The sequence below is a fragment of the Bombus flavifrons genome, chromosome 3 (assembly GCF_040668555.2).
Source record: "Bombus flavifrons isolate JBK064 chromosome 3, iyBomFlav1_principal, whole genome shotgun sequence".
NCBI classification, from domain to species: domain Eukaryota; kingdom Metazoa; phylum Arthropoda; class Insecta; order Hymenoptera; family Apidae; genus Bombus; species Bombus flavifrons.
The window spans coordinates 10,013,333-10,026,707 of NC_138444.1; the positions used below are offsets into that span (position 1 = coordinate 10,013,333).

At 36.7% G+C, this 13,375-nt stretch overlaps 1 protein-coding gene across 5 annotated transcripts in view; it reads left to right on the forward strand.

Annotated features, from left to right (window-relative positions):
• sns (sticks and stones) overlaps positions 1-13,375 on the forward strand; it is a 503,193-nt gene that overhangs the window by 393,432 nt on the left and 96,386 nt on the right. For all 5 annotated transcript variants that reach the window (XM_069109978.1, XM_069109977.1, XM_069109981.1 and 2 more), the window contains exons 2-3: positions 1,934-2,077; positions 7,609-7,782. In XM_069109978.1, coding sequence (XP_068966079.1) covers positions 1,934-2,077; positions 7,609-7,782 — 318 coding nt within the window. The remainder of the gene's footprint in view (positions 1-1,933; positions 2,078-7,608; positions 7,783-13,375) is intronic.

Consider the following 13,375-nt stretch of genomic DNA (forward strand, 5'->3'; position numbering starts at 1 on the left):
AGGTAGTGATTTATGTGAGTGGATTTTTGGGAACTGGGAAGAACTGGTTTTGTCGACAGGACGATCGATTGTGATATAGGAAGAAAGGAATTATCAATTTTTCCAGTCTGTTTCTAAGGGAAGAGAATTCGGTAGAAATTCCTTGGTTACAAATTTCTGTGTAATTTTTAATCCTTTGGATTATTATATATATTCATCTTTAGTTGGATCATCTGTGAATTTTTATTTTGTAACTACCATCTAATAATTATTTTGTGACTACAAAGCAGCGTTTAGTCTGTACAATGCAGTGATTTGATAAATCAAATAAACGAGTAATCTGATGGTAATTTAAAAAATATAATTGTCAAGATCGTAATAACGATAACTATACGGGGATGTTTATAATTAAATTTGACTGTGCTGTTTAATTTTGTTTTGTGAGTAAAGATGCTGTTCTTTCTTTCCATTTTCGTCAGGCACAACGTGTTAGGTAAATATTTCATTAATTAGAAGGTTATTCATAAAATATTCGGCAGGAAATAATTACTCGTAACGTTCTATTTCTGTTTCTCGTTTTCATTTTTTTTTTTTTTTTTTTTTTTTTTTTTTGATAAAATGTGGTCTCACTCAAACGTTCAAGCTAAAAGAAGCACAGCGAGTATTTCTCCGGATTCAACAACGCGATGTTTACCAGAGCTTTTCTGGCTTCCACTCTTTTCACGGAAGTGGTAACGCTGCGCCCGCGAATAATTTCCGCCATAGAATAGAAGATTCCTTCCCCCGATTCTGTTTCAAATCTCTCGTAAATGCGCACTTTTACGACCGTTTTGTAATCTTATAAATTAACCAAAGCTACAGCTCGTACTCGCTCACAGATTTTCTATATTTAAAATAGTCATTAGAGGTATACGTAACAAGCGAGAAGAGAAGGAACTGCATAAAATGATTCGCGTCTTTTGTGAAAATTTGATGCACATAATTTTCATGTTCCAACATTATTGATATCTAATTTCTTTTCGTATTTATTTAATACATATTCTTTTCGTTATTTATATGGAAATGATTGACACACACACATACTGAGTTTAAAATATTTATTTAATATTATGGGAAGAGGTAGAAACAAAGATTAGTGAACGAAAGTGTAGCGTACGTGTGTATTGTAAGCTACAGGATATATAAACTACAAACTATAATTTGTGTATAACTGACAAGAAGTCGACCGAGGTCAACTAAGATAATTAAGCTCGGCCGCGACGTTGTTGGAATAAAGTCAGTGTGACTTCGGAATTGTAAATGTGCGCGCGTTTGTACCTGTCCCGTAAACCGAACATGGAGTTAGATTTATTAGGCTACGTTTACGCTTTAATCATTTAATATTATTTCCTAAACTAATGTTCAGAGAGAGTTTCATTTCGAGAACGAGAAAGTTAAGATATCTTGACTTTGTTTTTCAAATACATATATCAATTAACAAATTGACTTTCTTTTTATTCGTATCTCTTTGACACGACAATTTTCCCATCGACCAGATAAAATAAAGGATAACGTATATTCGATACACAAAGGACCAACTAAACTAAATTAGCCTCAAAATATAGAAACTATTGAAACTATCAGAATCGCATATACACACGACATCGATATGTTTTACACGCGGGACGATAATGATAACGTTATCAAATTTAGAATTCATTTTAATTATCGACGAATATATATTTAGAAAATTGAAAGATTCTATTTCTTCGAAAATGTTGTTTACACGATCCAATATAAAACTCGTTTATTATATTGTACACGTACATTATTGATAAAATTATTCTTTTTTATTTTTACCATGTGAAAAATGTTTATTAGATATCCTGCGTGTGTTATTTCGTTTATATTTGTTTTATATGTGTATTGCGTTTGCCATATACTTATGTTCGTGTTGTTGCCAATGATGTTACAGGCGAAGGAGGACAATATTTCCGAGTGAGGCCAAGAAATAGTTCTGTCCTGGAAGGTGGTGAAGTGATGATACCCTGTGAGGTTGGGAACAGAGTTGGCATTGTACAGTGGGTAAAGGATGGCTTCGCTTACGTCATACAACCGAGTAAGTAAATCGACCTCACCCTCTATTTATCTACGCTTTTTTTACGATCTCTCAAACGAATCTGAACTCTCAAGCATAAAAAGTTACTATCCTGTTCAAATGTCTACGAAGTATGTAATTCTATCTTAATGGAAAATCGCCAATACGATATTAAAGCTAAACATTTACAAAATATAACGTTTCATAATTTATACCAAGTACGTAATTCCACTTCAGTCGAAAACACCAATATACTGAGATTTAACCCTTTCGCTTTGGCAGTCCAGTCCGCCGACGTACTGTCACTGAACGGAAACGGGCGTCAGAAATACGCACAGTATGCGTGGTTGCTGTATATACGTTTTCCTAAGTTTTAAATTGTTGAGAATTTTTTATCCTAATAGGCGAAATAATAGCATAGGAACACTAAATTTACACATGGAATTAATATTAGAATAGTTATATATTTATTTGATAGACGATTTCAAAGATATTCACCGATACACACTTGCACGCGTCTCAGCACTTTCTTCCATACCCGACTGTTAACCGACTGAACAGTTTACATCCATTTGTTTTCGAAGCACACACATACTTCCACACACTGATATTCACATACATGTATCACTATTACGTAGCTAGTCTAGTCTAGCACACAAAATTATACATATCTCAATATAAATAACAATAATTCTTGTAAGGACCGTATATGAAATATCGTTTCACTGTCAATGGATTTAATAGATTTTTTACCATGAGACAGTATACGATCGTTTGGATGTTTGAAATATATTGCGTGAAACGTTCTGATGTTGTTTCAACAATGAGTAACTTTAAGAAGTGATTAATCCAATATGTCAATAAAATCAACAGAAAATGTTCTGCCGATAACGAAAAACTATATTATTCACTACAGATAGCACTTGTATATGCATCATTTGGGTGTCAAATATGTGGCGGCACTCAACAACAAATACCACCACTCGACACTAACTAGTGTCGGACGACGCCAGTGTCACGTAAAATTGATACTTGGTTTGTAAGAGAAAAGAAGGCTGAGTCGTAACCCAACTACTAATTTTCTTTTATCAAACTTTATTATAAATTTTAGCACTTACAAGAATAACACTGAACCGGAGAAAAGGGTTTGTACGAGAACAGCGACTGGAACAAGAACTGCCGAGCTGAGTGAAGTCTCGGTTTATATACGTTTTGGTTTGAGGATGTTGAGGAGGCTCAGTGTAGGTTATGATGTGGAAAAGTGTCCGAAGGTCGGGGGTCGATATCCTATCTCTGATGTGGACCAAGGTACGTCACAGCCTTGGTGTAGGCTATGATGATAAGGTGGTGATGTGTCCAAAGGAGTCTGAAGCTCGGGTGTTGATGTCTTATCTCTGATGTAGGTTGAGATGTGATTGATGTCACAACAGCGCAGTGGTTAGCGCCTTAGGTTACGAACGTTCGGGACCCGGGTTCGAATCCCAGCGACCGGAGTCCGATTTTTCTTCCACGCATCTAAATTAGAAGAAAACTAGCAGTACCCCATCAGCGACATCTTCTACAGCCAGCATCTACAATTATCACGGTCAACACTTACACCTCAAATATATGGCGTGCCATACTCAGGAGTCGTCGCGTGGTCGTCGCCTATATGCGGCGCTCGTATCCACAGGGTCATCTCATGGATGTCTTGTCTCTTGTCTCTACGAATTTTCAAGAATCTACAATACTAGCGATCGTCATAGAATTTCCATACGACTTTCCTAACGTCTAAATAGCGAAATAACAAACGAAAGAAGGCTATACGTCGCGCATTATATTTAAAAGCGGTTTAGAAGTCGAGGAATTCCATCGCAACTAAACAATAAAATTATTAAGGAAAGTAACGAAATATTTTAGGGTAGGAAAGAGGACTAAATTAACTGGAGGGCGATTAAACTTCTTTGGAATAACTTCCGAAATAGGACACTGCGTCACTGTGACCGAAATGTCACCGATTTTAATTAGCACGTGAAGCTGCTCGATCGCAAGAATCTTAGGAACGAGAACGTTCATCTCGATTTCCAACAATTATTAACTTTCGCTGGCACGGTCGGCGATAAAGTAAAAGTAGAGCGCGCGTTTCTGCGGATAGTAAGAGAAAACCCCTCGAATTTTCTTCGCCATCGTCTACATTACGGAATCTTTGGGAACTTCGTTTCGGTAACTTCATCTTGCCCGTTCATTAAAACGGTCCATTAGTAACCGCGACGTAAATGGAGCAGAACTATCTTAATGTCTTTACGCGTTCCATCATTTTTGCAAAATAAATCTTCAGAAACGACCTAATCTCCGCATGGTGTGTGTAGCAACGTCAATTTTCGATGTGATATTTCGAAAGTGTCGCGAACGCCACAAAAGCTACATACTCGTGAGTGTCACGGTTTTCAGGTCTCTCTGCTGGTATTATTTGATTCTCAGGCTGGATATGATCTCGTAGGGAGCCGGTAGCGTAGCGAGGGAAAAGAGTAATTAGAGCCTCGACTATCGAAACCCTTTATTAGCCGCCCTTTTCTCTCCACGTTCGTCGCTGGATGGCCTAAATTATTCAACCGAATTCGAATGTGTGCGTAGCTTGGAAAAAGAAAAAGAGGACAAAGCACGAAACTGTCATTAGGAGAATTGCTTGGTCGAAAATAGCAGGTGAATTGCGGCGTAAAGTACAGAAATTCGACAAACATCATTTGGAAATGTAGGGAAGCGAAAGTGTCGCGTAAAAATGCAGCGTTGGTAGTTTTCAAAATTGTAAATGCACCACCTGAGGATAAATTAACGATCGAACAGATTTTTGACAAATGTTGAGATTGATCTGTTTAATCGTCGATAATTTTGATATTATACGCAGCATTGTAACTAAACAAGTACGATTATGGTACTGGAAATATTAAAAAATTGGAAACAACGTTTGGTACGTTTCATATCTCAATGCGTTGTAATAATAAATTTATCAATACGATGTAATTGAACTATAAACGAACACTGATTAGTAGATTATGCTATAATGATGTAATTTAATGTGATGCAGGATATTATCCCAGACTATGTTATCACAGACTTTAGCTCTAATAAATAAATCACAGCGACATCGTTCGACTTCTAGGGATTAAATTTGCCATCGTGATATTTGAAATATTGCAAGATTAATTCTATATCTGAATAAAAAAAGAGAAAATAAATTCTGCGGGTCAACGATACAATATTAAAGCATACAATGATATTTAAAAACACAAATAAATTGCAGGAAAAATGCGCAAGCGGGATAATTTGCCAACTTTGTTACGAGGTTATTTATCAGAAACATACACACATATTTGTATCATTTCCTTAATATTATTGTTATTATTGTTATTATTATTATTATTCGAAATAGGAGACAACCATTTAGATTGAACAAGAAAAAGAGTCACACGAGAGAATGAAAGGAAAACGTAACTTAACAGTTTCAAAGGAAATTGTCGTTGCTCTTTTATAAAAAAAAAATTCAGTATCGTCCAAAGCAATTTTTGCTGGAAATCATTTTTAACACATTGAACGCGCGGCAAGTTACAAGAAGATGCAGCGTCTGTCGTATTACTTTTAAAATGTGTCTGACAGGAGACCGTCCATTTTCACTGTTACGTACCTCGTCTTTCTTTTTCTCTTTTGCCCTTCAACAGCACAAGACGCTCATAGTTGGTTTTTTTGAAAAACGATAACCACGCTCCAAAATCTGTTCGTACTGTTCGTGCGAACGAACGAAATTTCTGACGCGCAAATTCATCAGCGACCTCCGAGTCATGGTACTTCAAGTTACAAACGAAAAATCGAAGGAAACACTCGGGCAGGAGGTTTTGGTTAAAGAAATTTCGAGGTTTCGAACTTACGAGTTAAAAGGCCAATTTCGAATTTTCACGATCGTAGCCGAGAATGTTTCTTTTGTACGAGGTCGCATTAGAAACAGCGAGCTGTCCGACTTTCGAATATCTAGTCGTGGCAAAACTTTTGACGACAAAGGCAAGGTTGACAGAAGGTAATGTCCGCCATAAAGCCGTACCGTTCCATCGATTTTGCATACATCACCGCTTTTATCGAAACGCAAGTGGCAGTACGTTCCAGTATTTCCCAGCGAACGTGTGTCTTTACTCTGTATATAGAAACGCTGCTCGTTTAGTTTACTACGTATCGTTGAGTTATGATACGGCCTTAACGCGGCGCAGTTGAGATCCTTCTTTTTTTTTTTTTTTTTTTTCTTTTCCTATGATCGGGGACGTTTGCGTAATAATTATTGGAAAATGGCGATATTCCTGGAATATATCGGAATGGATGTAGAGAAAATTTTCATTGGCTTATTTTACTCGGAACGTTAAACCGTGAACTATTTATTTTGAGATTTCTGTCTCTTTGCTTGGGTTTCGAATAAAATAATATACGTCCAATAGTGTAATATAATATTATATGGTGGTTGTAGCATGAATAAAAGTATAAAATTGGATGAATAATATTTAGATAACGAATACAGAAAGATAATATGAAGATAAAGGATAAAATTGCAATAATAAGTATGAAATTACGGATAAGGTACTTAGAGCTTCATTTTCAAAATGATAGACAAAGAGATACGAACGTTATTAAACGTTCGTCTTTTTAATCGAGAGAAATTGGATTAAAGTATCTTTGGCAATATAAAAGAAAAAAGTTAATTTAATGAGAATCTTTCTCGAAATTATCAATCTATTTTTCAATCGAAGTACGTACATATCGAGACGATCGATGATGAAGATAATTGGTCTACGAAGTTAAAATAAAAATCACCCCATCGTAATGCAGGAAGATTTTAATGAAACACCCTCGTGAAAACGTTTAAGCCGCAGTAATACCCTTTTTCAATTTCGCTCTTTAGGACTGTAACAATCCCCATTTTCCTATAAAGAGGGAGCAGGGTTGAACATAAAGCTAGCGATTATTCTTCCTCGTCGTTTGTTTTCTTGATCGAGACCTTTGACGTTTCCCCTTCTATTCAAGCAACTTGTGTTTTACCTAAAACATGTACATAAATAGGAGATTCTCAAACTCGTGAGCTGTTGTTGCTAAAAGGAATATTTAAAAATGTACAAGAGTTCTTTAGCGAATTTAGTAGCGTTCTATCGTAAAATATTTTAAATGTATCCTTCTACGGTAGAGTTAATTCTTTTGCTCTATGTTAAATATTAATTCGATTAAGATATATAGTTTTTAATTTTACTCGCGAGTTATCTGATTAGCGTCCAATCGTCAAGAAATAGATGACACTTCTATAAACGCTAACTATTCGGATACTGAAAAATAGAAAAACAAAATTATGAAAATATTCTCGATGACAGACGAGAAGATTCTTAAAACCGTTAAAACGATGATTACTAAGATTACGAATTAAATTAAATCGTTATGTTCGCTTTAAAATAGCGAATAAAAATAACAAAAGGTTTATCAAATGAAACGCGAAGAAAAGTAAATTCAAGAGGAATAAACGTTTCGTTTCTTTTTTTGTTACACAGGTGGAGAAATCGTCGGGCACTCGCGATTGAGACTGATAGGTGATCAAAACAACGGAATCTACAATCTGAAGATCACAGACGCTTCTTTGACGGACGATGGAGAATATCAGTGCCAAGTTGGACCATATTTGCGCATTAAATCGATCCGTGCCAACGCTCATCTCGTCGTCATCTGTGAGTACACGACCATCTTTCCTTTCGATTTGAAATATTTCAAATGTGGATTCACTGGTGGATTCTCGATTTAACGGCCGTTACAATTCCTCCCGTTTACAAACCGTTCAATGTGTTTTTTCTCGCGTCTACGTTAAAAGAGTCGTCTGTTCGTTGATTTCGATATAGAAATGAAATTCCGCTGAGAGAGAAGGAAGAAAAAAACCGGGGCAGAGCGGACGGTTGGAAAGATTTAGCTCGAAAAGTTGGTTAGAGTTTGGAGATTTATGCTATAATATAATTTTGATGATTCCGGAAAAAAGTTTGAATCTTGGAGAAGAAGCGTTAAATTGAAGAGCATTCTGAGGCGATTAAGAGTTTCCCCGACTTCTTTGGAAACTCACTTTCTTACCGGACAATCATTTTTCTGAGAATAACCCATCGTTTAAATAATATTTTGTTTAACGAAAGAAGAACCTTTTCTATGTTTGCCTTTCGCTTCGAAGATTCGGCATTCTCAACTCTGATTTTACTACATTTCTAATTCATACCTTTTATACAGGGTGGTTGGTAACTGGTGGTACAAGCGAAAAGGGGGTGATTCTACGCGAAAAAAGAAGTCGAAAATATAGAATAAAAATTTTTCGTTTGAGGCTTTGTTTTCGAGAAAATCGACTTTGAATTTTCGGTCGGTACGCGTGCACTTTATCACGTCTCGTTATAACGGATCTCACTGTAGATCGTTGTCTCGATGGATATTATCGCAGTTTAAGTTTGTTTTTGCCGTAACGGAAAACATAATGAGATCCTCACTCTATTCTTGAAACACATTTTCAAGTAAGATGGAACGTAAACGTCTGGGCTGGCATAATCGGACATCTAATTATTGGGCCATATTTTTTCGAAGGAAATGTAACGTCAGCATATTTCGATTTCTTACAAAACAAACTACCGCAATTATTAGAAGATGTACCGCTGAGAACTAGCGGAAAAAGGGTGATTCTACGCTAAAAAAGAAGTCGAAAATATAGAATAAAAATCTTTTTCTTTTTAATTGTTCCATCGAGACAACGATCTATAGTGAGATCCGTTATAACGAGACGTGATAAAGTGCACGCGTACCGACCGAAAATTCAAAGTCGATTTTCTCGAAAACAAAGCCTCAAACGAAAAATTTTTATTCTATATTTTCGACTTCTTTTTTCGCGTAGAATCACCCCCTTTCCGCTTGTACCACCAATTACCAACCACCCTGTATATTATCGAATTAATCATTGTGTTAGATTGGTGCATACGAGACGTTTTCTTTTCGAATTTTATGTTTAACGGGTCGACCAAACTAAACTTTACTTTACTCGTCATTTGTCTACCACGTCGAAGAAAAAGTTTACCATTAATTACATGCATCCAATGTTAACAAGAATCAAAATCCCATTATTCGCGATTATGAATATTCGTGTGATCTTTTTACATGAATTGCATTTTTAGTACGTAAATTATGTTGAAAGAACAAAGTTAATCGTTGGCAAGCTATCGTACAGAGATTAATATTATAAGGATTAATTAAATATATTATACATTTCGCAGAAGCTATTTGCAGTTAAAAATCCAATATATCTAACTTGTTAATCTTTTCCCAATTACATTGGAAGTTTACAGCTTTCATTTTCCTTCACTTTGTTCCTTTTTAAAAGTAACATGTAAATTTCGATTAAATGCGAGATATTTTTCGCTATTTCTAGCGAATAATCGAGAATGTATAGTACACCCTTGTTCTGTTATTTTCCTCGCCATTGTCCCGCGTGAAAAATGAAGCGACGCGTTGATCGCCTTTACGTGAATAGCTATAAAATTATACAAGATATTTTGCGACACCCTGGTTGCCAGCAACACGAACAAAAGGCCAGGTTATTCTCTAAGCAAAAAAACGCGGTAATTCATGCGGCCCATACAAGCATTATTCATTAAGTCCATTAGCGTCCAGAAACGCGATTTTGGAAGCTTTCAGCCATTGAAGCGAAATTTAAATATCTTTTAAATCCCGAACGAAAATTTTCTACGTGTAAAAAGATCTTGTAAGTTAAGAGAAATAATCTGTTTCATTTATATAGCAAATTATATACGTAGTATCTCGTACTATCACAAACTGGGTAATTTATTCGGTTAAATTTATCAAACATTTGTATCAACAGATTTTTATCGATCTATGCATACGTATCTTTAATATTAATTTCTCAGAAGCAGAGATTTTTTCACAAAACTTGCTTCGATTTATCGCTAAAAGACATTACTTTGGACCGAGTAGGTCGCCACTCTTTTCGATCATGTTATGTTACAGTATTGGGTTGTCCGAAAAGTTTCTTTCGTTTCATAAGGTGATAATAGATGAACAATAATTTCTGTTTTATATTATTTTATTGAATTAGGTATGATCCATCTCGTTATATTTCTATTATTATGTTCGTGTATAATTCAAAATAAAACATTGTGCTTTTATTAGTTCCTTATAAAACGAAAGAAACTTGTCGGTCAACCTAATACATCCTTCCGATCATTGAAGAATGCTTATTGTTCTCGAATAAAAAGAAATTCAACAATATTATACTCGTAACGTATTTTCCCCTTTGATCTTCGTATAGAATACAATCCCCTAACAAGGATAAAGAAACGAAGAGTTACAAGCTTAGTAAAATAGATAAACCCGTCAAACGCAACCTTTAAACCTTGCCATAAAAACGGACAAAAGAAGAAGAACCGCAAGTTGGAAGCTACTCGACCAATCTGAAATTAACAGAGGTTAACAGAGAAGTTGATGAAACGGTGGCTGAAGCAAAGCCATTTATAGCTCAGTCGTTCGAGGTTGCATTCTCGAATTTCATGACACCGTGCGAATCGGCCGCACCGGTTCGTCGAACAATGGCTCTTCCCGCGTTATTAAGAACGCTTCGACGAATCCGGTCCGAATAGTCGGCGCGAAACTCGACGAAAGTCCGATACAATCGCGCTCGTTGATGCGGTCAACTTGGCGCGTTAACAAAGACATTCCCCGGCAACTTATTGGAAAGTCGACGTCGAAGGTGGTAAACCGTGATTAGCGACGACGTGGCGTAAACCTTCGGGTGGCCGCCTCCTAGTCGAGGAACTAGAGTTGGCTAGAGTTTAGAAAACGACGTGTTTCCCGATCCGATACACGGAACCTCTCAGTGAGGATCGAACGTAAAGTTTCGCGAATTTGTTTCACCCCTCGCACTATCTTCGCTCTTCTTCTTCTTCCCCTTTTTCTCGAAACGATGTTTCGAAAAGAAGATTGAAAACATGGTGCAATCGTTTCGCGAAGGCAAGATATTTCGAAAGGCAGATCCTTGTTAAAAGTGTTTGTGATGTTACCAAGTATCGAAATTGAAGGCAGAAGTTTGATATTTCGTGTTGGTTATAAGCTAAGCAGTTGGGAATCTCCGATAGAAAAATAACGTAATCAGTGAATATTTTCTTTATTTTTCGAATCGTTTTATTTTAATAACGAGAATCCAGTGAGTTTCGATATTTTCCAAACACAGAAATTACAGCGAAAGAGAGAGTTCGGAGTAAAAAGTATTCGGTACGTTTCTAAGAAGTCGAATTTCGTTATTTTGCTGAAGAAAATCGTATATCAGTTCTGTAAGTATGAAACCAGAATTTGCCTATAGATGGCCCTAGCTGATAATGTAGTTATCACTAAACTACGTCATGGATGCCAAAAGTCTTTGTTGACATCTCACAAACATTTTCGACTCAGAACGATACAAGTTTCATACAACAGCATAGTTTGTAATAGCGTCGAACATGTCAAATTTTGTGCCTGGAAATTACGATTTGCGGACAGCGTTGATTTTCTGTTACCATTTGAAGAAAACTGTTGCAGAATCGCATCGAATGCTTGTCGAAGCTTACGGTGAGCATGCTCTTGGTAAATCACAGTGCTTTGAGTGGTTTAAAAAATTCAGAAGTGGCAATTTTGACGCGAGGAACGAAGAACGTGGAAGACCACCGAAAAAGACCACCGAGCTGTTAAAACCTGGCGAAACCGTTAATACCGAGCGCTACCGACGACAAATGATCGATTTGAATCGAGCTTTGCGTGAAAAACGACCAGAATATCAAAAAAGGCAACACAAAGTAATTTTGCTTCATGATAATGCACCATCGCATACAGCAAAACCGGTGAAGGAAACGATCGAAGCGTTCAGTTGGGAAATACTTTCGCACGCGGCTTACTCACCAGACTTGGCTCCGTCCGATTACTATTTATTTGCATCGATGGGACACGCACTTTCTGACCAGCACTTCACTTCTTACGAAAATATACAAAAATGACTCGATGACTGGTTTGCCTCAAAAGAGCGACAGTTTTTTTGGCGTGGCATCCACCAATTGCCAGACAGGTGGGAAAAATGTATAGCTAGCGATGGGCAATACTTCGAATAAAATATTTTTAATCATTTTCATACAATAAACGTGTATTTTCTATACAAAAATTCCGGTTTCATATTTACATACCTGGTAGGTTTAAATCATTTTTAACGAGTAAAAGATTATCGACATACCCGATTAGCCTAGAAATCGCACAAAGATATTCAGTCTCTTTTACCGTATAAATATGCACCGCTTCCGAAAGATTCAATTACTTTTTATTCGCATAAAGAGAATTAGACATTGTACGGGAAAAATCATTTGTAAATTCCACAGATATAATTTTGTTCCAAATTTTGCAAGCTCTTCAAACAGACGAACTTTATCTGTAATGTAACGAACGATTCTTATAGGAAATTGCATAGAAATTGGAAAATTTTATTTCGCGACAAATTCTACGCCAGTAAACCGCACGCTTACAAAGTCGTGGACATAGAGTTCGAAACTTCCGTTGGCTAAAGAAACGAGGAGAAAGAGAGAGAGAGAGAGAGAGAAAGGAAGACGTAAGAAGTGTCCCAAGGCGACAAGGAAACATCTTCCTGAATCGTGCCTTTCCGTGGTCACAGTTCTCTCTCTGAGTCGTCGTCTGCTTTCCCTCTCGTCCCTCATTCTTTTATTTTCCTGTTTATTTTTCTTTTTCTTCTTCTATTCTCCAATGCCTACGGCCACGTGTACTAAGCGTAAGCAATGACGACACTCGCCGGTCAACACGTTTCCACGCTTCGCGGAAGCCGCGGACCGGCTCACCGGAAGGCAAGCAACTCCTGGTCCACGACGATCAACGTCTTCGTGTTTCATCGTGAAATATTAAAGGCTCGTCGAAAAAGAGAAACGTCGTTCGAACGACGGACGCAATATTTCTGGCAGTTTCGACCGGAAAACGTTCCTTCGCTTCTGGATCAATGGGATATTTTATTACAAATTTCTATGCGAACGAAGGTGGATCGAGTAATTCGATTCGAACGTTAGAATGTGACGGTTTGAATCGGTTTGGATCAAAGAGAATGGATTTTTTAAGCGATCAGATGTATCTTTTCGTTGAATTTATTTGACGCAAATATAACAATTCTTAATTTGTCAAAATCCAATTTACGTTATAACTTGCTAATTAAGAATTATATATCGTAACAATATCATACATTGTTATATTTATACGTATTAAAAA